The 26,625-nt window shown below is 41.9% G+C and overlaps 1 protein-coding gene across 2 annotated transcripts in view; it reads left to right on the forward strand.

Moving 5' to 3' along the window:
• The window catches only part of ABCB11 (ATP binding cassette subfamily B member 11), an 80,294-nt gene extending 53,913 nt beyond the window's left edge, over window positions 1–26,381 (forward strand). For both annotated transcript variants that reach the window (XM_039495623.1, XM_039495624.1), the window contains 9 exons: window positions 7,335–7,439; window positions 7,557–7,718; window positions 16,021–16,224; window positions 19,556–19,797; window positions 19,911–20,067; window positions 20,848–21,045; window positions 22,754–22,960; window positions 23,515–23,661; window positions 25,304–26,381. In XM_039495623.1, coding sequence (XP_039351557.1) covers window positions 7,335–7,439; window positions 7,557–7,718; window positions 16,021–16,224; window positions 19,556–19,797; window positions 19,911–20,067; window positions 20,848–21,045; window positions 22,754–22,960; window positions 23,515–23,661; window positions 25,304–25,504 — 1,623 coding nt within the window. In that variant the 3' untranslated portion in view covers window positions 25,505–26,381. The remainder of the gene's footprint in view (window positions 1–7,334; window positions 7,440–7,556; window positions 7,719–16,020; window positions 16,225–19,555; window positions 19,798–19,910; window positions 20,068–20,847; window positions 21,046–22,753; window positions 22,961–23,514; window positions 23,662–25,303) is intronic.
• Window positions 26,382–26,625: the final 244 nt, after the last annotated feature.

Consider the following 26,625-nt stretch of genomic DNA (forward strand, 5'->3'; position numbering starts at 1 on the left):
CAGATGAGCTTTACCTAATTAATTAGGGCATGATTCATGCCCTTTCTGAAGTCTGTGAGAATTCTGCTATTGACTTCAATAAGACGATGATTCAGGCTCTAATTAGTTTGTTCATGTTTGTAAAGTGCTCTGTATGTCGAAACTGTTAGTGTTAACTGAATTGCTTCAAATACCATTTTTTTCAGGTAAGATGAAAAAAATGTGAGAAAAGTATCTATAACAAAATATTATTTCCATTTATAATTGTTTCTTAATCTGTCCTTCACCCTCAGCAGGAATTTGCCTGTTACATGAATGTACTAACAGAGACAGGGCCAAGGACTTTTGGTTTACTTAGCATCCACTCAGTGAAGATCACAGCTAATACAAATTCCTGTCTAGAAAATAAATTACTGGGAAAATGGGGCCTAGTCCTGCTAACCCTTACCTAGCTGTGTAGTTCCACTCTCCTCCCATGGAAAATCAATGGTTTTTCAGGATCAGGTCTATATTTTGACCATAAGTGTCAAAATGTAATAGAATATAGAGCAAAATTAAAACACTTCAGAATATGAAAATACCTTAAGGCTCTTGGCCAGAGCTCTTCCTGCAAGGCAGTGAGCACCTGGATCTCCCTGGATGAATTCCTCATCTAAAAGGATTGAGTCCAGTGGGAGCTGAAAATGCTCAGCACTTTGCTGGAGGCACTGTGCGTCCTGGAAGAATTGGGCCCCAACTGAGATACTTTAACAACCAACAGCCATGCTTTATTATCCATAGCCCTAGAATGTTTTTGCTGTGCTAGTGCAGAGCCAGGCAGACAGCCTGCTAATAGATGGAGCACACATCCTGCTCCAAGTGCTGTATGAATATCCTCACTGATGATGGTGATAGACATGTTGGCTTGTGCTGGAGGGAGAAATAAACTCAGGGAAGGGGGAGAAAACACATTTGTGACTAGAAGAAGCCCAATCTAGTAGAAAGAGAAATGTTATTTGGAAAGGTCTCAGATGTTGCTATAAAAATAGACAGATTAAAATGAATCAATAATAAAAAAATAAAAGTTCCAGCCAATATATTTAGAAAGAAGCCAGTTCATGAATGCAGCAGAGACCATTGCTGCAAACACTGAGCTGGCTTGTTCTACTTACATTACAAGTAATAACGCTGCTTCTGACACATGAGCAAATAGCTCCCCTTCCATCCCAGCTGCATTTGCATCTACATAGTGGAATTTGTGAGAAGGGGGGCGCAGAGGGTCTGCACTATGGTCCCATTTCTGGTGAGACCTTCTGCACATGCTTAAGTCTCAGTTAGGGTGACCAGATGTCCCGATTTTATAGGGACAGTCCCGAGTTTTGGGTCTTTTTCTTATATAGGCTCCTATTACCCCCACCCCTGTCCCGATTTTTCACATTTGCTGTCTGGTCACCATAGTCTCAGTTGAGAACAGCACTTATGCATGTGCTTACATCCCACTGACTGCTCCTGAATCAGGGCTTGTAACAGGAGCCCCAGGATGAATTGTGATTGGCTCTGCCAGAATTCCCCATAGGGCTCCTGCAGAGTACACACTGCAGTAGTAACACTGCAACCCTTTAACTGGGAGCAGACTGCGTTCTCCTGTGTGCTCATCTAGCTTTGCCAGCTGGTGAGGGAGGGAGGCATGGCTACGGCCCTCCCCTCAGAACATCTTCCTTGCAGCCTTTGGAGAAGCTTGCACCTGCACTAAGGGGAAGCAGTGGCACTACTTCAGCCACAGTGTGGATGGTGAATGATGCAGAGTTTAAGGAAGGGAAGGTGCTTTGCACTCACTCCTTTCACTTACACAGTTGGGGCTTGAGCCTGCCCTATGGAAAATTTGTCATTTTGACTCCAATGGGAGCAGGATCAGTCTTCTGGTCACAGTCACCTATCATCTAGCCCTACAGAAGTAGTAAACTCAAATATATTTATAGCATGTTTCAGTATAAGCACTTACAGGGATGCACTCTTGTGCATTTGGGAAAATTCCAAACTCTTTCCCCTCATTTAGAGCGCTCATTAATTCTGGAAAATAAAGTATGCTTTAGCCTCTTTCACAGCCATGTACTCTGATCCAGAACACACTCTTAGTTTTATAAATTCATATTTCTGTTCCTTCAATAGACTTTCTGCTTCTACCATTTCAGATGAAGAAAGTTGGTTCTGAGAGCAATTGTAACAATTAACATCTGGTGTGTGAGGATGATCTGTTCTCACACTTCCTGTGTTTTGTGCTGGTTATATACACAAAATGCTCATTTTTATGAAGCATTTTTCATCCCATTTATATAAAGTTTAGACATATATTATGTGCTTATAATGCCACGTGGTGCAAGGATACAGAAAAAGACTAGAACTAAGAGCAATTAGATCTGTGTTCTAATCTAGACTCAGTGTGGGACATAATTTGTTCGAGTCACTGACTTCAGCTTTTTGGAGAGGATCTATAAATAGAGATTCCCTATGTCCTAATAAGGAGGAGAGGATAGAAAATTATAAAATACAGGGAGAAACAGTCAAATGAAAAAAAAGTCCCATTCAATTACAGCATGAAATAGGGGACAGCCCAAAAATGACACGGTTTTTAAATGCTCATGTACCAATGCTAGAAGTCTAAATAATAAGATGGGTGACCTAGAATGCCAAGAATTAAATTAGGATATTGATATAATAGGCATCACATAAACCTGGTGGAATGAGGATAATCAATGGGACACATATCAGAGGGGTAGCCATGTTAGTCTGGATCTGTAAAAGCCGAAAAGAGTCCTGTGGCACCTTAGAGACTAACAGACTTATTGGAGCATGAGCTTTCGTGGGTGAATACCCACTTCGTCAGATGCCAGTAATGGGACACAGTAATACAAGGGTACAAAATTTATCGGAAGGACAGAACAGGTCGTGCTGGTGGGGGAGTGGCAGTATGTGTGAAAGAGAGCATAGAATCAAATGAAGTAAAAATCTTACATGAACTAAATTGTACTATAGAATCTCTATGGATAGTAATTCCATGCTTGAAAAATAAGAATATAGCGGTAGGGATATATTACAGACCACCTGACCAGGATGGTATTAGTGACTCTGAAATGCTCAGGGAGATTAGAGAGGCTAGTAAAATAAAAAACTCAATAATAATAATGGGGGATTTCAACTATCCATTGACTGGGTACATATCACCTCAGGAAGGGATGCAGAGATAAAGTTTCTTGACACCTTAAATGACTGCTTCTTGGAGCAGCTAGTCCTGGAACCCACAAGAGGAGAGGCAATTCTTGATGTAGTCCTAAGTGCAGCACAGGATCAGGTCCAAGAGGTGAATATAGCTGCACCGCTTGCTAATAGTGACCATAATATAATTACATTTAACATCCCTGTGGTGCAGAAAACTCCACAGTGGTCCCACACTGTAGCATTTAATTTCAGAAAGGGGAACTACATAAAAATGAGGAGGTTAGTGAAACAGAAATTAAAAGGTACAGCACCAAAGTAAAATCCCTGCAAGCTGCGTGGAAACTTTCTGAAGACACCATAATAGAGGCTCAACTTAAATATATACCCCAATTTAAAAAACATAGTAAGAGAACCAAAAAAGAGCCACCATGGCTAAACAACAAAGTAAAAGAAGCAGTGAGAGGCAAAAAGGCATCCTTTAACAAGTGGAAGCTAAATCCGAATGAGATAAATAGAAAAGAGCATAAACTCTGGCAAATGAAGTGTAAAAATATAATTAGAAAGGCCAAAAAAGAATTTGAAGAACAGCTAGCCAAAGAATCCAAAAGTAATAGCAAACATTTTTTTAAATACATCAGAAGCAGAAAGCTTTCTAAACAACCAGTGGGGGCCACTGGACGATCGAGACGCTAAAGGAGCACTCAAAGACGATAAGGTCATTGCGGAGAAACTAAACGAATTCTTTGCATTGGTCTTCACTGTTGAGGATGTGAGGGAGATTCCCAAACGTGAGCCATTCTTTATGGGTGACAGATCTGAGGAGGAACAAACAAGGAGTACTTGTGGCACCTTAGAGACTAACAAATTTATTTGAACATAAGCTTTCATGGGCTAAAACCCACTTCATCAGATGCATGCAGTGGAAAATACAATAGGAAGAGATATACACAGAGGACATGAAAAAACGGGTGTTGCCATACCAACTATAATGAGAGTAATCAGTTAAGGTGAGCTATTATCAGCAGGAGAAAAAAATGTTTGTAGTGATAATCAGGATGGTCCATTTTCAACAGTCGGAATAAGGATAAAATGAGCTATGGTGACTATTGTAGGTTGCATCAAGGGGACAAGAAGTGCAGCAGATGCACCCTTATATATTATGCTCTTATTATGATGGATTAATGAGAAGAGATTACATAAAAATGCGGTGTTATTTTTTTTAATTAAATGAAATTAAGTCTGGCCAAGTCATATGCTCTACCGTTGAAAGGTAATGGCAGAGCACACACATCCGGAGCAGACTTTAATCTCTCAACACTAAATGTGAACGAGGCATCATTATTTGGGATTTTGAAGAGTTTGTTACCAGGGAGCTGATACTGAAGGTTAAAAATTACTTTGAAGAGGCTTTGCCAGTGGAGAATAGCCATCTCTATGCAATTCCTATTCCAATTCCTTCCAAACAATAATGTTTATATATCACTGCTGAACTATAAATACATTGGGGGTGGCCTTTTAAGACAAAGGCTTAAATGTATTTTGCGGAATTTTATTTTTGCATCTGTAACTAAGAAGAAAATTCCAGCAGCCCTTTCTATTGTTCGCTATTTAGTTACCAGAATTTAGGACAGTTTAGACCTAAGCCTTAAAGGTCAAATCTGCAAGCTCTTTTTAACCGTCCCCGAGAGCTAAACATGTTGCTCTCTTGGAGGATTGGCAGATGTATAGAGATTTGATTTGTGAAACCCAGTTAGAACTATTGTCATTTTAGCAAAGAATAAATAAATATAAGTCCTAAGATAATTAACTGGTAGGTATTTCAATTGACAGTAACTCCTATGAACTGGAACTGTTAAAAGATAACTAGTGAGATTTGGACCATTACTTCATCAGCAATTAGTTTAATAGCAGTAGATAAAAAGATCAGACATAAGGAGAAGAGATTAAAAAAAACAGCATTAGGGAGGGGAAAATGTTCCTAATTTGAGCTCTGGACATTTTTTCTAATGGATTCTCTTCCCAAGCCACACTGACAAGAGAATGACTTATTTTCACATTGGTTCAACAACATGTGGGACCTATGTTCTCCCTTGAAGCATGCCTATGTCTTCTATTAGCAGCATCAATGAGAGCTGTTCACGTGTACCAAAGGGCAAATTGTCCTGATTTGCAAGTATGTATTTGGAACATAAGTACATGATTTTGTACTTCCCAACAGCTGTCATACATTTTATGAGTTTTAAGGGAGTTGCCCTATTGTTGCTTTACAGAAAAAAGAGAGTAATTGAGTCCACTAATCTTTTCCACAGTCTTGTGATTTCAGCCAGTATTCTCTGGATCACTATCAGAACCCCTAACTCCCTTTTCAGAGTAGGGAGGAGAATTGTTTTGGCTGTAACTAGCTAGGTGCAGCAAATGGTATTATGCTCAGTGACTGCACATAATATCTTTTGCCTTTGTTTTTATTCTTGTTAACCCTATAGCAAGCCTTAACCAGGAAGAAAAGTCCAGACAAGGAGGGAGAAAAATTGTTCTTCTTAACCTCTGGGGATAGGATAAGAAGCAATGGGCTTAAATTGCAGCAAGGGAGGTTTAGGTTGGACGTTAGGAAAAACTTCCTAACTGTCAGGGTGGTTAAGAACTGGAACAAATTGCCTAGGGAGGTTGTGGAATGTCCATCATTGGAGATTTTTAAGAGCAGGTTAGACAAACACCTGTCAGGGATGGTCTAGATAGTACTTAGTCCTGCCAGTGCAGGGGATTGGACTAAATGACCTCTCGAGGTCCCTTCCAGGCCTATGATTCTGTAATTCTATGACTTTGTTTAGGAAAATAAAAACTGCCATACTAATCATAACAATGCCATCCAGTAGCCTGTCACTTACACTAGCCACTATGAGATGCTTTAGAAAAAAGTGTAAAACCCACATAAAAGGTAATTGTTCCCAGGGAAAATTTCTTCCAGCTTGTTGCTTTACAGTAGCAATTGAGGTTTATGGTTTTGTGGCTAATTTCTTGTTCATTGGACACACTGTAGTAACTGTAGAGAGATAGCATGCCCTCAAGCTCTAGGCTGATACTGATGAGTTTGCAAGAGTACAATAAGGATCATTCGCTTTTACTTCTATTATACAGAGAGATGGTCCTGAACTGGAATATTTGAGAAAATCTGGATCTGGATTTGGATCCATGCTTTGTGGCTGCGGTCCATCGCTACAAAGTACATCCAAAGTAGAACTTACTTCAGATCATGATCTGGATCTTATCTTTACACCTCAGGCTTTTCTCTTGTTATATTTGAGAGTCTGGCTCTTCACAAGAGACTGGGAAGTTGGGACTTTAAATAAATGCAACCTAACTCAGCAACTAAAACATTTAGCAAATTTATAAGGCCATTTTGTGCTATAAATTTGTCATATAATTCAACAGAAATAAAATGAAACCCATCTACTGAAACTGTGGTATTTTGCACCTGGATTTCTCCTGGGGGTCTCTGTGAAAATCACAGAAACTCATAACCAGACCAGGCAGGTTTTCTAAAGGCAAGACCTCACACGAGGACCCAGCCCTTACGATACACTAGAATATTAATATAAATGTGAGTAATGCAGTGAAATGAAATCCATGTCCATTCAAAATTTTAAAAGATTCTCAACAATTGGTTAAAATTTCTCTAGTATGTTTAGACTGATTCCATTTATTTATATAGATGTACTGTAGTTCCAATTGTGTGTGAAATAATCAAGTAATAAAGCCTGATTGAATTTTAAATTTAAATATACAGGGCACCAATCAGGATAACTGTTTTGATTCCTTAATCTTATGAATTCAGACTAAGAAATAGCAGAATTTTACATTTGGGAGATCACAAATTTCTATGAATGAAAACAGGGAATACTCTCATAAACTTAACTGCAAAAATCTGTACATGAGACAGTCAGCTGATGAAATAGGCAAAGCTCCACTGAAGTCAATGAATTTGCACTGATTTATACCAACTGACGATCTGGCCCATGATGTTTTCATCTGACCCTGATCTTTAGGGGCTGACGTGAAAACTTTATACTATATTTCACTGGCATAGACAAATTCTGCTCACCTTGTTCACACTAATACTACCATTGACAATCTAATGTTATGACATTTTTTTTCCCCAAAAGACCTTTTCCATGCCTGATAAAGAAGAGCAAAAAGCACTGATCAATGGCATCTGCCTGCTTTTTGTCCTTGTTGGAGTTGTATCATTTTTCACACAGTTCCTGCAGGTAATGGCAATTCATTAAACTTCTGCTTTGCTAGTTTCTGTTTTTTCTGTTCATGTCTGGCCGTGTGTGCATGTGTGTGTTCTATATAATAAGTGTATTTGTTCTTATGCTTACCAGGGATACACATTTGCAAAATCTGGTGAGTTGCTTACAAGACGGTTAAGGAAAATTGGTTTCAAAGCTATGCTAGGCCAAGAGATTGGTTGGTTTGATGACCACAGAAACAGCCCTGGTGCCTTGACTACAAGACTTGCAACAGATGCATCACAGGTTCAAGGGGTAAGAAACCATATATTAGGAATTATTTTGCTCCATGCTAATTACTGCATTACTATGGTATGTGATGTCACAAGAATTATATAGTGTGTAAACAGTAATATAAATATATATCCAGGGGTGAAAGTAACTTAAAGGACTTACCAGTACGCCGGAGTCCTGAGCGGGGGCGTGGCCTCAACCGGAAGAGGCGGGGCCTTTCACGATTTAAAGGCCCTGGTGCTCCGGCTGTGGCTGGGAGCCCCAAGGCCTTTAAATCACCCCGGAGCTCAGCTGGGAGCCCCAGGGCTCAGGGGCCTTTAAATCACCACAGAAGCCCTGCTGCCAGAGCTCCGGTGGGGATTTAAAGGGCCCGGGGCTCCCCACAGTGGCAGGAGCACTGGGCTGTTTAAATCCCCGCCCAAGCCTGGTTGCAGGAGCTCCGGTGGCGCTTTAAAGGGCCCGGGGCTCCCTGCAGTGGCTGGAGCCCTGGGCCCTTTAAATCACCACCGTGGAAGCCAGTCCAGTCAGGCATGGCATACTGGCTCTTGCCGGTAAGCCATACTGTACTGTACTGGCTTACTTTCACCTCTGTATATCTCTAATCTCATGGTCTCTGCTCTCACTCTGCCTAGCTAAGCTATTTCCAATGTGTGCTCTAGCTATCATAGACTGGCAAAGCAATTAGTTACTCTCCGTATAAAGAACTATATGTGGAACTAGAGACAGATCCTGCTGTCCATTGTACCAGTGTAAATGGATCAGTGCCATAAAAATCACTAAAGTTACCACAAGTCACCAATATAACTGAAAGACAAATTCAAGATATAATCTTCAATTTCTCATTCCTGAAGGTGAAATTTTGCCATAATCACTAAATGTATATTTCTGAAACATATCAGTCATTTTCAACCAAATTCATCAATAGTAATATCACTGATTAAACAGAATTTTCAGCCTGGTGTGGGGTTTATTACATGTGGCTGTTGTGATTTATGCTAACAATCCACTTAAGAAAAGCACTCTCTATTACTACGAGGGATGCCATTTTGGGATCAGTCTCAGGCCTGCATGGACTAATATTGCGGAAGTAATGCTCTTATTTTTTGGGAAGGCTGCCTGTTAGCACTATATTCTAGCACCCCCTATTGGTTGAAGGTGTGTGCTGAGTTGTGTGTGGTCAACATTAGCACTGATACTTGGTTCTAAACTTAAAGCAAGTAATTTTGTTTCTACAAACACAGAAAGAAATGTGTGGACTTTTTAAAATTGGTGATAGGAGTTTTGCTTGACTTTTTTCTTGGAGTTTTAAGGAATTTAAAATAAGAATGGGAGAGAAAGAAGAAAAAGATGCAGCCTACAGCTACATGTCAGCAGCAAGCAGTCAAATCCCAGCATCTCAGAAATCAGCAGCCATCTCCCTCCCCCTTCTTACAGTTACATTAAGCTGCAAACACTTACATGTTCCATTTTAATTTGCATGCACAAACTTCTTAACACCAACTCTGCCTTACAGTAGCTGCATAAGAGAAGGCCTTGTTCTAGGCTAAAGCAGTATTCTCTGCCTTCTCTGAAGATTCTAGTGACTGCACGCTACACAATAAACAGAGCCGTGAAATGAACAAAGCCAAAAACTTTCCCCAACTCTTGGGTTTAATTTCAGTTCCATTATTAATAAAATGTCAAATAATGAAGCTCAACTGGAATTTATTAATCAATGATAATTAGTCAATGATTAACACAACCCCATACAGGATATAGAAAGGAAGGCTATGGTTACCAAACCAATCTGGAAACTGGACAAGTTACAGCAACTCGATTTACTTCTATCTAAATGCAATGAACAGTGTAAATAGAAATTAGGTGAACCAAAAATGGTTCCCTGCTAGTTAAGAGCTTAACAAAGGAATATCAAGTATTAACATTTTCTCCAAGGAAAAAAGACCCACAGGTCCCGTGTACCAGAAACGAAAAGAATTACCCTAAGGGTAGTAGACCCGCTGGCAGCAACTACCATGGCAACAACCACAGAACCTATTTCATGTCCAAAAGTGGAACCAGGACCAAAGAGTGGACTCACCCCTCTTTCAATACCCAGGACTTTAGTTAATAATATACAATTTATGCATAAATCTATGGTTTTAAATTCATTACACTGGAATATGGCAGAAACTGAAATGTGTAAAAATACTGTGTCTAGATTAGCCACTTCTATACCAATTGAAAGATAGGCTGCATATCCATGAGCAAATAAGGGATGCTACTGGGAGTCAGAAAACTCAATCCTACTCTGATATTTTTAGGACAGAAGGGTTACAAATAGGGCTGTCAAGTGATTAAAAAATTAATCATAATTAATCATGTGATTAAAAATTAATTATGATTAATTGTGCAAACACACTGTTAATAATAGAATACCATTTATTTAAATATTGTTGTATGTTTTCTACATTTTCAAATACATTGATTTGAATTACAACACAGAATATGAAGAGTACAGTGCTCATGTTATATTTACAGTCGAACCCATTTATCTCGACCTCGGTTAACTTGCCAATCCTATTAAGTCGACGTTTTAGAAGTGGAACCGCCAAACTCCCTCTTTGTCTTATGGGTTTCTCATCCGTTATGTCGATTCGCCGAACCCTAATATCTCGAGCCCGGCTTCCCGCGTCCCCGACCCACCGTGTCCCCAGCCACCCGCTCCCCGGCTCTCCAGCCGCGCGGTTTCCCAGCCGCCCGCTCCCCGCGTCCCCAGCCGCCGCGCTCCCCGCGTCCCCGACCCACCGTGTCCCCAGCCGCCCGCTCCCTGGCTCCCCAGCCGCGCGGTTCCCCAGCCGCCCGCTCCCCGCGTCCCCAGCCGCCCGGCTCCCCGCGTCCCCGACCCACCGTGTCCCCAGCCGCCCGCTCCCCGGCTCCCCAGCCGCGCGGTTCCCCAGCCGCCCGCTCCCCGCGTCCCCAGCCGCCCGGCTCCCCACGTCCCCGGCCCACCGGGGCCCCAGCCGCCCGCTCCCCGGCTCCCCAGCCGCGGTTCCCCAGACGCCCGGCTCCCGCGTCCCTGGCCGCCCGGCTCCCGCGTCCCGGCCGCCCGCTCCCGGCTCCCCAGCCCGCGGTTCCCTGCGTACCCGCCCGCCCGGCCCGCATACCTGGTCCCGCCGCCTGCCGCCCGCCCGCCCGGCTCCGCCGCGGTCCCGCCGCCACCCGCCCGTCAGCGCCGCGCCCGCCCGCCCGGCCCGCATACACGGTCCCTGCCCGTCCCGCCCGCCCGGCCCGCATACCTGGTCCCGCCGCCTGCCGCCCGCCCGCCCGGCTCCGCCGCCCGGTCCCGCCGCCGCCCGCCCGTCCGCCCGGCTCCGCCGCGCCCGCCCGGCCCGCATACCGGACCCTGCCCGTCCCGCCCGGCCCGCATACCTGGTCCCGCCCGGCTCCGCCGCGCCCGCCCGCCCGGCCCGCATACCGGACCCTGCCCGTCCCGCCCGCCCAGCCCGCATACCTGGTCCCGCCCGGCTCCGCCGCCCGCCCGCCCGCCCGGCCCGCATACCCGGACCCTGCCGTCCCGCCCGCCTGCCCGCCCGGCCCCGCATACCTGGTCCCTGCCGGCTCCGCTTCACCGCCCGCCCGCCCGTCCCGCATACCGGACCCTGCCCGTCCCGCCCAGCCCGCATACCTGGTCCCGCCGCCTGCCGCCCGCCGCCCGGCTCCGCCGCGGTCCCGCCGCCGCCCGCCCGTCCGCCCGGCCCGCCGCCGCCCGCCCGCCCGGCCCGCATACCCGGTCCCTGCCCGTCCCGCCCCGCATACCTGGTCCCCGCTTCGCCTGCCGGCCGCCCCCCCGGCCCGCGTACCCGGGCCCGCCGCGCCCGCCCGTCCGCCCGGCTCCACTTACCCGGTCCCGCCGCGCCCGCCCGGCCCGCATACCCGGTCCCTGCCCGTCCCGCCCGCCCGGCCCGCATACCTGGTCCCCGCTTCGCCTGCTGCCCGCCCGCCCGGCTCCGCTTACCCGGTCCCCGCTTCGCCTGCCGCCCGGCCCCGCTTACCGGGTCCCGCTTCTTTGGCTGCCCAGCTCCGGGTCCCCGTCCACGGCCGCCCGGCCCCGCTTCCCCCTCCTGCTTCGCCGGATCCAGCCACGTGCAGGCAGCGCGGTAAGGGGGCAGGGTGGGGGTGGGGGGTGGATAGGGGTTTATCTTGATCATTGGTTATCTCGCCGCTGTTTGGCAAACCCCTAGGCCAGCGACATAACAGGGTTCAACTGTATTTTGATTATAAATATTTGCACTGTAAAAAGCAAAAGAAATAGTATTTTTCAATTCACTGAATACAAATACTGTAGTGCAATCTCCTTATCATGAAAGCTGAACTTACAAATGTAGAATTATGTACAAAAAATAACTGCATTCAAAAATAAAACAATGTACAACTTTAGAGCCTGCAAGTCTGCTCAGTCCTACTTCTCATTCAGCCAATCACTCAGACAAACAAGTTTGTTTACATCTGCAGGAGATAATGCTGCCTGCTTCTTGTTTACAATGTCACCTGAAAATGAAAAAAAGCATTTGCATGGCAGTGTGGTAGCTGGCGTTCCAAGGTATTTGTATGCCAGATGCACTAAAGATTCATATGTCACCTTCATGCTTCAACCACCATTCCAGGGGACATGCATGCATGTGGATGATGGATTCTGCTTGATAATGACCCAAATCAGTGTGGACTGACACATGTTCATTTTCAAAATCTGAGTCAAATGCCACCAGCAGAAGGTTGATTTTCTTTTTTGGTGGTTCAGGTTCTATAGTTTCTACATTGTAGTGTTGCTTTTTAAAAACTTCTGAAAGCATGCTCCACACCTCATCTGTCCCAGATTCTGGAAGGGACTTCAGATTTTTAAACCTATGGTCAAGTGCTGTAGCTATCTTTAGAAATCTCAGATTGGTACCTTCTTTGCATTTTGTCAAATCTGCAGTGAAAGTGTTCGTAAAAGAAACAACATGTGCTGGGTCATCATCTGAGACTGCTATAACATGAAATATATGGCAGAATGCAGGTAAAACACAGAGCAGGAGACATACAATTCTCCTGCAAGGAGTTGAGTCACAAATTTAATTAACACTTTTTTTTAATGAGTGTCATCCGCATGGAAGCGTGTCCTCTGGAATGGTGGCTGAAGCATGAAGGGACATAAAAATGTTTAGCATATCTCACAGGTAAATACCTTGCAATGCTGGCTACAAAAATGCCCTGTGTATGCCTGTTCTTACTTTCAAGTGACATTATAAATAAGAAGCAGGCAGCATTATCTCCCAAAAATGTACACAAAGTTGTTTGTCTTAACGATTGGCTGAACAAGAAGTAGGACTGAGTGGACTTGTAGGCGCTAAAGTTTTAAATAGTTTTATTTTTGAGTGCAGTTATGTAACAAAAAAAATCTGTATTTGTAAGTTGCACTTTCACAATAAAGAGATTGCACTAGAGTACTTGTATTAGATGAACTGAAAAATACCATTTCTTTTATCATTTTTACAGTGCAAATATTTATAATAAAAATAATATTAAGTGAGCACTGTAAGACTTTGTATTCTGTGTTGAAATTGAAATCAATATATTTGACAATGTAGAAAAACATCCAAAAATATTAATACCTTTAAATTAATATTCTATTGTTTAACAGTACAATTAAAAATGCAATTAATTGTGATTAAAGTTAATCACTGTTTACTCATGCGATTAATCGACAGCCTTAGTTACAAAGCAAAAACAAATTATGGGATCTGTTTTAGGCCTTTTTAAGTATATAAGTTAAAATAGAGTAGATTTTCAAAACATAAAAAAGACATGTCAGCTACATTAAACATGCTGGGGCTAACAGTGTTCCACCAATGACTGATGGACTTGTGAGTCTAGCTAATGAAGAAAGGAACACTGTTAAATATGCATGGCATTGCTCATTTGTTTAAATAGACAGGCAAAAGAATCAATGAATTGGTTAAAGTTAATAATAAGAAAGCAAAAAACAAAGTGGGAATGAAAATCATTTGTACCACTTATGGTGCCTACGCATTGGACAGGGTAATCAATACACTAAGAAATGTTGAAATTGGAAAGGTGCCAAACCTTATTGAGAATAAACACCTAAATATTGTCCCAAATATACAAAAGGAACTTCTGTGAATTGGCAATGTGTTAAAGCATGTAAACAAATTCCTTTTAGCACTCTTCAGAATTTGGGCTCTGTGATACCACATCCTAATCAAGGCACATCTTATTCTAAACAATCTTGTTGAGTGTCAGACTCTATGTATACTGTATTTACGGTATCTTTACCAATAGTAAACCCAAATATGGCAATAGTTAATAAATTAGGCCCAGTAGAAGGTTACCTAAAAACAGGAATCTACAAAGAACACCTATATCTATATGGATCTGCTGGTGCTTTATTAAGCAACACAAATGGGGGGGAAGGATAGCTCAGTGGTTTGAGCATTGGCCTGCTAAACTGAGGGTTGTGAGCCATTTGGGGCTTTAGTTGGGGATTGGTCCTGCTTTGAGCAGGGGCTTGGACTAGATGACCTCCTAAGGTCCCTTCCAACCCTGAGATTCTATGAACCTGGTAGGCACCACCTTTGGCTAGTTGCTCCTCAAAAGAGCTATTAATACGTATGGAGGTGTGATGTCTTCAACATCACAACACCTGTCTGTGGTCATGCCTGCCAGCCCCAGCCCAACAACACAGATGAGCTTGCTGTGCCACAGTCTCCTTTCCTGTAATACTCACCAGGTGATGGCTCCCAGCAGTAAAATGATCTATTATTGTCCAAACTACAATTATGCCTGTACCAGCATTTCAGAAAGAAACTATTATTCAAAGGGAATCCAACGATTAAAAAAAAGTTGAAAATTACGTATTATTGACCCACTGACCTTAACTATAAAAACATTACTAGCTTGAAAAAATACCCATGTTGTTCAAATTAGCAACAACATGTATAAAGATGTAGAAGATTTCATATGTAATGGTGACATGGGCCTATTTATTTCTAATATATGGATAGAAGTTCTTTCTAAAGTATTAATTGTTTTACAAATAGTGTTAGGTTTAGTTGTGTTAATTTTGTATCGTTGCTTGCATATTTTGTCCATTTCTCATCTCCTAAGGTGAATTTGGTTTGAAACATTTTTAAGGCAAGTCCTGTAAATTTTTTTCCCCTGTCTGCAGGTGATTTGTCACTTCTCATGACACTGAATTATCACAAATTAAATACTATGGTTTTCACAGTGCTGATTGCCAGGCTTTATTTTCTCTTCCCCTCACCATTTACACATCTTGTTTTGCAAAGAGTTAACTTTTCTTTTAAAACAAAGGAAGGGTGCAAGGGGGGTAGAGACAAGAGAAAACTTTAAGCTCAAATTCCCCACACCCAAATCAGTCATAGCCCTCCCGGGTCCCTCTAGCTCTAGTAGAGAGGTAAAGTAGTGAGACGAACTGGGTGTTGGCATGCCACACCTGGGTGATGAATTGCACACCTAATGGTTTAGGAGCTCAAACTTTTTTTCAATATACAATATAATTCCCATTTAGTGAAGTTAAATGTTTGTTGCTGCTGAGACAGACCAACCAAATACAGTAAAATTGTCAGAAAAAAATGTTCCCATAGTGCACGAGGCAAAGATAAAATAACCAACAAAGATTAATAAAGGTATTTTTAAACTTTATCTGAAATAGGGCTAAACTGCAACTGTGATTCATCCCTTTTTAAATCTTTGCCAAGTACTGCCTCAATGAGTTCCTGTTTGATTATTTTAGCGCTGCTGGAATTTTGCTGTATTTCTAGCTATATGTTAGGGTTCATAGAGCCTATTATGGGCACCTATTTATTATTCAAAGATAAATAAATAAATACATAAAACAAATAAATATTTGGGCCAAATTCCACGTACTGACGCGCATGAGCAGCTTCTATGGAAGTCAAAGGGAGTCATCTAAATGGTAAAAATTCACCCCTAATTACATCTTTACATCTATTAGCATTCTTAGGGACTGTTTTTCTTTCCTAGTCCTTGGGAAGGCTTGTGGGTCAGGAGAACATTTAGGGATTGAGCCTGCGGTCTTTGTTTTGACAAAAATTCTCATTTGACTCCAATGGGAAAGAGGACAGCTAGACTGGGCTAATACCTATGGAGTCAATCTAAACATGCTAATCCATGCCATGTTATTTTAGTAGCTAGACTGCTCCAAGCTTGATGGGAAGGTATTTGATTGTCTTTTGAAGCATATATGATGATTGATGTTACTGTGGGAATACAATTCAGTAATCTACTTTTGTTTTCTTTTAAGGCTACCGGATCTCAGATAGGAATGATTGTCAGTTCCTTAACCAACATTGGAGTGGCCATTATCATTGCTTTCTACTTCAGCTGGAAACTAACTCTAGTTATAATGTGCTTCCTGCCCTTTCTAGCCTTATCTGGAGCTGTGCAGGCTAAAATGTTGACAGGATTTGCCTCGCAGGACAAGCAAGCTATGGAAATTACTGGGCAGGTAATGTTTTCTGAAAACTAATTTTAGATTAGCAGGCATTTGGGGCATGTGTGTGTGCCAGTCATAGCTCATGCCATTGGAATTATCAGTGAGTCAGATGCTATAGAAGTGGCAGAGATATACAAGGGGCAGTATTTCTGCTTGTCAGGCCACTGAAATGTCATGGTGACTTTCCCAGCTCTAAAAGTACTTACTACTTGGAATGTGACTTCCTCCTCAAAAAAGTAAGATATGAGTCTCTAATGCCAGTCTCTTTTATTGCTTGCTGCTTTTAAAATGCATATCTGAAGGCACCCTCTTATTCTCTTTGTAGCCCATCAGGAAACAATGGTCATCTGTATTAAGAAATCATTGCATTCTAGAATTCAGCACTAACCCAGAAAACAGAATCTGCTGATTTTAAAGACAGCTGGGTTGTTTTTATAGTGAGCTGTATTCTGCAACTGGATGGGCTAGATTTTAGGAGCCCACTGTTTCCACATCAGTTGGATTTTCTAAGCTAGAACATAGCATAGTAAAGCTTTTCCTATGTAAACTTTTTTGGTTTGACTTTTTGTACCATGCAGCATGTCTTCCTCTGCTCTCTCATTTTGATACCAAACAAAGTGTACATTGTAACTGCAGTGTGTGTTCTCCAAAGGGAAATAGATACAGGTCAAGTTTGTTAAGCAAGCCATCACAGGAGTGAGAGCCTTCACGGGGAGTAATAAGTTGTGTGTGCAGTGTTCCCTGATTGCCTTCTCTCAGTTGCTCCCACTCCCATTCTCTCCCTATTTCCCAGTTAGCAAACCTTCATGGTCTTTTGGGGCTTCTTTACATGCGGTTCTTAATAGGGGTCTCTGTGGCGAGGTTATAGGCACTCAATCAGCTCAGTAATTACTTAGAGAGTGTCTCAGCCAAAGCCACTAGCTGCATTTGCTGGAAGACCTCTAGTGTATCAGCAGCAGCTGAGGTGGGGAAGAGACAGGGAATGGCAGATGTCCTTTCTCCCCATCCCTAGTCAGAAATGGAGGTGAACAGGGCAGCTCCCCTGACAGCACTCATAGGATTCCTTGTCTTAAAATCTGTCACTGATCCTGCCAGCCACATGTTGCCAGTAGCCAGAACTGGATCCATTTTAAAACGTACCTGGTACAACAGTGAAAATACTGATCTGCACCAAGAAAATGGGGACAGTTGGAGGACATGGTATTAGAAACACTCCTCATTTAGTAATTGTGCAGTCTTCCTTTATTCCCCCTTATGCAGAGGTAAAAAGAGATTATGGAATGATTTTTTTCATAGATGTAGGCTTGCTGGCAGAGTTATACAGCACAATTCCTCCATCTCTGGGACTGAGGCCAAACAGTTTGTCAGACAAACAGGGATATGCAGTCTAAATAAAGTAAACTGTAGAAATGAATGAGTTCTACAAATTTAGATTGTTATATGTTAACAGAATTCCAGGAAAACTAAAAAAAAAAAATATTAACATGCCTGTATACAACATGAATTAAGATAATTAACACCTCATGGTGTTGATAACACTAGTTCAAACAAAGACACCCAAAGTCTAGGAAGAGTTAATGCTGACTATTCTCTCATTCACAATGGCTAAATTATTTACAGCAAATGATCAATCAAAATAACTTCTTGAAATTGATGTAGAGATAGGAACTTGACAAATGGCCAGTGCATCAGCCATTACTCAATGGAATGACCCAGAGGCTAGGAAGAAAAGGACATTCAATGCTTCAATGACTGATTATGTCTGGTGATATTTTCCAATTTATTCAGCAGCTTAGCATCTAAATACAAAAGGGTTTGTTTAAGTCTTTTCTACAATGCTTGCTTATCTGCCATTTTAAAATATAGAAAGACATAGTCTGAATACTCACGTTCGCAAGGCCTATTTATTCTCTCCTTCAAGGTACATGCTAATGCTCCAGCACTAATTCTACACACTAGCCTGGAAAAAATGTAATAGAAAATTGACCTAAATCATTTTTAAGTATTCATATTCAGGTCACTTCCTCTATGCTGCATGCAGAAAGCTTTCATAGGCAATGAAACAAAATGTAGTAAGAATATCTATACATAGATAAGAGAAGGCAAAACAGACTGAGCCATTACAAATGGCAAGGCAAACAGCAAGTATATTGAAATATGACAAACCTGTGAATTAAAATACACAGGACAAATTGAATGAAGCAATAATCTGGTATAGAATAAACGCTGTATGCCTTCCACTGATGAAAATATAGCTCTGTGGGTTGAGACTAACTTTATAAGCTACAAAACTAGATCGTAATCTTTACAATTAACAGTCATCTCAAAAAAGTTTTCAAAGCAGAGAAAAAGACAATGGGGAATTGATACCAGCTTCCTACACAGCATCATACTATTATACAATAGATTGTATATGCAGTCAGGCATGGGATTGCTCCTTCTCTACCCTCTGGCTGAAATCCTGGTCCCACCGAAGTGGATGGGAGTTTTGCCATTAGCTTCAGTGCAGCCAGGATTTTACCCTCATCTGCATGTTCCATCTAGCCATTTTCTTGAACATGAACTGGCACAGTATTAATGGAAAAGATTAAGTAGTAAATTCAGCTGCCTTTAATTTATAAAAGGTTAGGCTCTGAAGAAAGAGAACGGGACACTATCACCCTTTCCCCCAAGACCACTGGTTTAAGAAAAAAACAGAAACAAAACAATTGAAATAAAAACGTTCTTAAAAAATGCAAACAAGAAAATATCCACTTTTCATCTATGATTAACACCAACATTCCCACAGTTCCATATATATAAAAATATTTAGCATTATGGCATATTCGGTATTGCTCAGTTTAGCTAGAGATTGCTGCCTAAAATGCCATTGTCATACTAAGATATATGTTACAAATCCCTAGTCCTACATTCAGCCGGACACGCATTTCCCAGCACAACACAATATCAGCGTGGGAAGTTGAGGAAGGCCATGTTTCAGCTGATGAGAGGGTCTGCCAGAATAACCACACCTCTTTGTTTGGAGTTGGACACAGTAAGGAATAGTGGTGCCAGTGACATATACAAAGTGAAATTCACCCATGTGTAGGAGCCCAAGCAAGGCCATCCGCAGTGTGAATGTTTTGCAGTAGTCTAGTCCGAGGAGGGTTGACTTCAGAAAAGGTCCTGTTTGAGGTTTGCATCAGTTCTTATTGTATCTGAACCAATTTGTACATCATTAGTTTCTATAATTTGCCAAACAATCATGTTGCCCTCTCACTGAAAAGTGGGATAAAGAGAAGGTCTTCCCACTTTTTCAGAGTGATTCCTAAATGTTTTATCTGTAACCTAATTTTTTCTTCAGATTTCCAGTGAAGCCCTCGCTAACATTAGGACTGTAGCTGGCATAGGGAAGGAGAGAAAGTTTATTGAAGCATATGAAGAACAGCTGGAAATCCCATACAGAGCTGCAATCAGTAAAGCAAATGTTTATGGAATCTGTTTTGGCTTTGCCCAATGTATAGTGTTCATAGCCAATTCAGTCTCTTATCGATATGGAGGTTTTTTGGTGGAGAATGAAGGACTTCATTATAGCTATGTGTTTAGGTAAGAAGATACTTGCAAACAGGCACATGCTATACTACAGAAGTATGTTGTTTACAATAAAATTCACAAATTTACAGAACCCACGAGCTAAAAGCTTTCCTTCTTGACTGCAGGGTGATCTCTGCTGTTGTGACCAGTGGCACTGCTTTGGGAAGAGCTTCTTCTTATACTCCAAACTATGCTAAAGCAAAAATATCTGCTGCACGTTTTTTTCAACTGGTGGATCGGGTTCCCCAAATCAGTGTTTACAATGATAGAGGGGAAAAATGGGTAAGAGTAGACATGAGTAATGCAGGTAATGTCATTATTCAGCCCAATGATATAGGTATTGAAACCCCAGTAATTATGGATTATTCCATACACACCTCTGTTTGTGAGCAAGGTAAGTTAACATCAGAATATTTGCTAGATATCCTTGCTTTTGGGAAGTACTGAGCTATGTGCTATAATGTAAGCATGAGACATGCAGTCAAATTATTCCCAGTCTACCAGGAATTTCACACGGAGTATCAATAAATGGTGAATACATACTAATAACTGGTCTGACAGGTGGGAGTCGGATGGATTCACTGGATAATGAGATTTCCTTCCACCTCTACAACAGTGATTTAAATCCAGACGGGTTCAGTTGCTAAGCATGTTTATAATCTCCTGGTTCTTGTATGAGCACATCACAGAAACACCATCAAATTTGGCATTAATTGGCACCTCTGTTGGCAATCACAACCTCTGAAAGGAGTTGGAGAATGAACTACTGTCTCAGCTCAAAAGTGGGTCCCTTTCTATGTTTAGGCTATTTGCTGTGCAGTGTGGGGAAGCTTCCACTGATAGAATGAATGAATACAGCAGCCTAGTTCTGGCTAAATAGAAGACTCCTGTCCCAGGACAGTCAAGCCAGTCAGTCTTCGGGTTCCTCAGTCTCCAGGGTTATTTCACAAGCACTTAAGTCACTCACAAAAACTAATATTGGAAACAAGAATCATATTTAATGGGAGGAGTTTTGTCACTCATTAGAATTCAGTTCTTAGCACTTTCTCACTTTTTCACCAGGACAATTTCAAGGGAAGCATTGAATTTATCAACTGCAGGTTCACATATCCTTCTCGGCCTGACATCCAAGTTTTGAACGGCCTCTCAGTGTCGGTTAAACCTGCGCAGACACTTGCATTTGTTGGAAGTAGTGGATGTGGCAAAAGCACTAGTGTTCAGCTTCTGGAGCGCTTTTATGACCCTGAGAAAGGACGTGTGGTAAGCAGCTTTCACTACTTGGATAATTTTAGTGCTTGCCAGCTGCAGAAATCTTCAGACTACAAAGTTCTTCTCCAATGTTACATAGGAGATTTTGCCAAAGAGGCACTAAGTAACATTTGCACAACTGAGGATCACTTCAGTGGATTTTTCACACCATTCACAATAGGGTGTAGCTCTCCTGATCTTTCCTCAAATTTACAGTCTAAAGTTCTCCAATGATCCAACCTAAGTTGGTGAACCTTGGTTGGTTCTCTCTGCTGATGCTCAGTAACAGTCACAGAGAGGCCTTAGAAGGAGGTAATACACCTCTATGCAGAAATCCAGGCACACAGATGGGATTGGTGTCATGGAGAGCAGCACCTTCCCTTTTTGACACCCTCCTGCCCCTCAGAATCCACATAGCCCAAGTGTAGAGACATCTGAGAGGGTTAGGGAGGGAAAATGAGACTTGCCTCTTCAAGAAGATCCACCTAGAATGAGCTGGCCCTTGGTTTTTGCTCACCCTTCTTGTAGGCAAAATTCTCATTGAAATCAGCGGAAGCTTTGCCTGAGTAAGAACTGAGCAGTTAAGGTCCATGTATCATACTATCAGTTGTGAAATCTGTTTAAAAGTCAATGCACATGGCCTTGAGTAAAGACTTCAGCATTTGGCCTATTTGGTTCTTTGGTCACAATGGGCATACAAATATTCTGTGCCTGTTGCTTGCCACTCAGGGAATGTGCACTACAGGGCCGGCTCCAGGCACCAGCACAGCAAGCAGGTGCTTGGGGTGGCCAACAGAAAGGGGCGGCATGTCAGGCTCTTCGGCGGCGGGTCCCTCAGCCCCCATCAGAGGGAAGGACCTGCCGCCAAAATGCCGATCACGGCTTTTATTCATTTATTTATTTTTGCCGCTTGGGGCGGCAAAAACCCTGGAGCCGGCCCTGGTGCACTATACTGTTACCTCCTTGGACCTGTATAATTCCATAGATTTCAAAGCCAGAAGAGACACTTGTGATCATTTTGCCTGATCATAACACAGGTCATAGAATTTCACTCAGTAATTCGTGCATCAAGCCCTTAACTTCTGTCTGAGTTAGAGAACCTCTCTTAAAATGAATTCAGATTTAAACATTGTGAGTGCCTAAGAATCCACCACATCCCTAAGTAAATTGTTCCCACCATGGTTCATTCCCCGCAATGCTAAAAATGTGCATCTATGACTAGTCTAAATTCATCTAGCTTCAGCTTCTAGCCATTGGGTCTTTTGATGCCTTTGTCTGCTAGATTAAAGCGCTATCAGAAATCTTCTCCCCATGTAGGTACTGCACAATTTAGCTTGTTTTTCTTTTCCATTTGAAAAAAAAATAATTGGAGTAATCAAAGAGTTCTTGGTTGAGCAAAACACTCAAGCACATGCTTAAATTCCAGTTGACTTCAGCAGGTTTATTCACCTGCCTAATGTTAAGCATGGGTTTAAGTACTTTGCTGGGTCAGAGACACAACCAATATATATTTAGTTGCTAAAAACAAAGACGCTAAATCTAAACAGTATTCTCATTCTATTTACTAACAGTAGTGTGATGTTGTGCAGACTTCATTTTACAAAGCTGTATATATTTAAAGCCTTGTTGTTGTGACTATTTTGTTTCAGCAAAAGCTATTCATTCTTTGTATGTCACAAGTCTGAAATGATATATCATATTTTGTCTTTTTTACTGGTAGTTAATAGATGGCCACGATTCCAAGAAAGTAAATATACAGTTTCTTAGATCTAAAATTGGAATAGTGTCTCAGGAGCCTGTGTTATTTGACTGTAGTATTGCTGATAATATTAAATATGGTGATAACAGCAAAGAGATCACTATGAAAGAAGTTACAGAAGCAGCAAAGAAGGCCCAGCTGCATGACTTTGTCATGTCCCTTCCAGATGTAAGTATATTTGCAAGGACAGTAAAAAACTAAAAACCAAAATCAAACAAATGCTATGATGAGGCCTAAATAGTGGGACTACAAAAGACAGCTGAGAAAGGCAAGGCATTCATTTGTAATGAGAATTCTCACCAAAACAAATTAGACCTTTTCATGTGCCCGCACTGATCTTTTTATTTTCACAGATCGTGGTGGTGGTGGTGGTGAATGGAGAATGGCATAATGTTTTGTCGTGATTTATTTTATGGGGATTTGGGGTTTGATTTATTATTATTATTATTATTATTATTATTATTTTACTGTTGGGCAATTACTTTAAAAATTAAATAGCCAGCAGAAAGCAATATTTTCAAAATTTCAAACTCTGATAGGAGACAGAAAGGTTCCAGCGTTACCAAACAGAAAGGCAAGGAAGCAAACAGCGTTACCAGACAGAAGGGAGACTCATGGCCCACTCCCCGTGAGGCACCACAATATTGTCCCAGTTTATCCATTGTTGTAATTGAAGACATGCTCATTTAGGAATAAAATTTCCCCTTTGGTATATTTTTCAGAAATATGAAACTAATGTTGGGGCTCAGGGATCCCAGCTTTCTCGTGGGCAAAAGCAACGCATCGCTATAGCTCGGGCTATCATACGAGATCCTAAAATTTTATTACTGGATGAAGCAACATCTGCCTTAGACACAGAAAGTGAAAAGGTAAATGTGCAATAAAAGAGAATGAGCGACGTGCAGTATTATTATCTAGTTGTGTTCTCATAAAAGAAATGTCCACAATAATAAAATTTAATTTTAATTTGTTTCTGTCTGATACAGAAACCTTAGAAAAGTACAAGATAGAGATACCCTCTTATCACAGACAGTATTTTTTCTTTGAGTAAATTCAGCCCTAAAACACTATTTATAACGTTCTATTATGTAAAAATACAAAACCAACCAGCAATAGCTGCTCTTAGACTTAGACCTTACAAAGGTCACCTCTCTCAGTGTAGTTCACACTAGTTCCATTTTCAAAGCATTCAATAACCAAGTTTCACATGCACAGCCATTGTACACCAAAAATTATATATTAAAACAAAGGTACAGTAACTCCTCACTTAACGTTGTCTCGGTTAATGCTGTTTTGTTGTTACATCACTGATCTGTTAGAGAATATACTCATTTAAAGTTGTGCAATGCTCGCTTATAATGTTGTTTGGCTGTGTGGGCTTGGAACCAGGGTCGGCTGGCAGCCCCCCTATCAGCGCCCCTCCACCTCCCCCAGTGCCTCCCACCCACTGGGGGCCTGCAGATCAGCAACTCCTCCCTCCTTCCCTGCACCTCCCTCCTGCAGCAATCAGCTGTTTCGTGCCATTCAAGAGGCTGATTGCTGCGGGCAGGAGGCACAGGGAAGGAAGGAGGAGGCTGCGCTCCACGTCCTCCCCCTCTCCTCAGCCTTCTGAACAATTTAACTGTGGGCTTTGGGCTGTGGGTGGGAGGCGCGGGGAGGGAGGTGTGAGGATGCAGCACGCTTGGGAGGAGGGAGTGGAGCAGGGGCAGGAAAAGGTGGGGTGGGGGTGGAGCAGGGGCAGACTTAGGGAAGAGCTGGGGGTTGAGCACCCCCAGGCACTTTAGAAAGAACAGCAAGAGGAGCAGCGGGACGATCCACCCTCTTTCACCCTCTGACTCCACCACCTCAACCAAACTTCACAATCTTCATTGCTGAGTACAGTATTAAATTTGTTTAAAATTGTTTAAAACTTATATTGTATATGTATATAATGTCTTTGGTCTGGTGAAAAAAATTTCTCTGGAACCTATTTCCCCCTATTTACATTAATCCTTATGAGGAAATTGGATTTGCTTAACATCATTTCTCTTAAAGTCACATTTTTCAAGAACATAACTACAATGTTAAGTGAGGAGTTACTGTATGCATAAAGGGCTTGAGCATGCAGTAATTTCATTAACTTCAATTAAAGACTGCAGCACTGGGACTAAGAACTCAGGCAAGGATTTGCATGGCTTTCTTGCACCTTGAGATGAAAGTAACACTGGTAGTTTTAAACCACATCAGCACTAAAATGACATTCAGGATGTAACTGAAGGACTCATGTATAATTTCTAGAGTTATGCATATTTGCTAATACCCCCTATATATTCCATCGGTTTAATTCAAGGGTCAGCCAAGCATATCAATAACTTCACCTTTGATTCAGCTTTGGTTCAAATGTCCAACAGTAAATTTTAGAAATGCTGAGCCATCTAATTATTGGTATAGACTAATCAGGGATTTTTCCAGATCTTGATCTCCATTTTAGCTGGCACATTTTCATTCTGATACTTTGTCTGTTGTCTGCAGACTGTGCAAGATGCATTGGATAAAGCCAGAGAAGGACGGACCTGCATTGTCATAGCACATCGGTTGTCTACAATTCAAAACTCTGATATCATAGCTGTCATGTCTCAAGGAATTGTTGTTGAAAAGGGCACTCATAATGAACTGATGGCCAGGGAAGGAGCTTATTACAAACTTGTAACCACTGGAGCACCAATTAGCTGATTTACCACAGGGTCTGTGTAAACTTGAAGGATGATACTTTTCTAAATGAGAACTCTGCAGTTGGTTTGGCAATGTTGGTACCCCTTTAAGTTATTGCATGGTACAAAACTCTCTGTCATATGACCAGTTACATAGGACACTATCAAGACTAAAATGTATCTTGCCTTCTGGAGTCAGCAAGCCCTGTAGGATCATATATGGTGACTACAGAGTAGGCTGATTTGTTCAAGAGAGAGCCTAGCCCATTGTGCAAGAGAGAGAAGGAATTTCCTGGTAAGAAAGCTCTTTATCTGGGAGTTGTGGAGCTATTGGAGGGTGGGGAGCTCATGTAAAATGGCTTTGTAGTCCGGCTGCACAGTGCCTTACTTGCTTGACTAATTGTTAGTCAAGGAAGAATCCACCCTGAATATTAGCATGTCAGAGCAGGGACTGCTTCTTTTGGCAAGTAAAACATAACACCAAGTACAATACTAGCTTCTATTTTAGTGGTGGGATCAAATATTTCCTAACCTGAAGGTTTTACAGACAGAATTAAAATCGATACTCTCAGTGTGGTTATAGAAAACTTTTTTGCCCCCATTCTTTGGCTCTCTTGTCTATTTAGCTTGTGAGCTCTTCCAGGCAAGGACTGTCTTTTACTGTGTGTTTGTATGGTGCCTAGCACCAGGGGGCCCTGACCTACAGTGGAGGATCTAGCTGCTACTTGGGACATAAATAAAAACTAATAACAACGAAGTCAGTTTCACGCCACTATGCTAAAGAAAGAGATTGAGACGAGGAACGGAAGCTGGTAAAGATTAATTCTTCTAAGTTAGCCACTTTATTAAATGGCCTCAGCTAACTCATTTGAATATGAATAAATACTCAGTTAAATCAAGTAACACAATAATTATTTTTCACTGTTATTTAATTTCTTTCTTACCTTGAAACTACGCTAGATAAATAGAGAATATCACATTTTCATCACTGGTGACCATATCATGCCATTTCTTTTTAAGGAGAATGTAAAAATTCTGTAAAGCTTAAAGAATAAAAAAGCTTTCCATTTCTATTGCTCAAGGAGAATGTTCCCAGTTATATTAGACTGGGTTGACCTTTGTACATATAAACTATCATGCTTC

Source organism: Mauremys reevesii, linkage group 11 (genome assembly GCF_016161935.1).
Source record: "Mauremys reevesii isolate NIE-2019 linkage group 11, ASM1616193v1, whole genome shotgun sequence".
NCBI lineage: Eukaryota > Metazoa > Chordata > Testudines > Geoemydidae > Mauremys > Mauremys reevesii.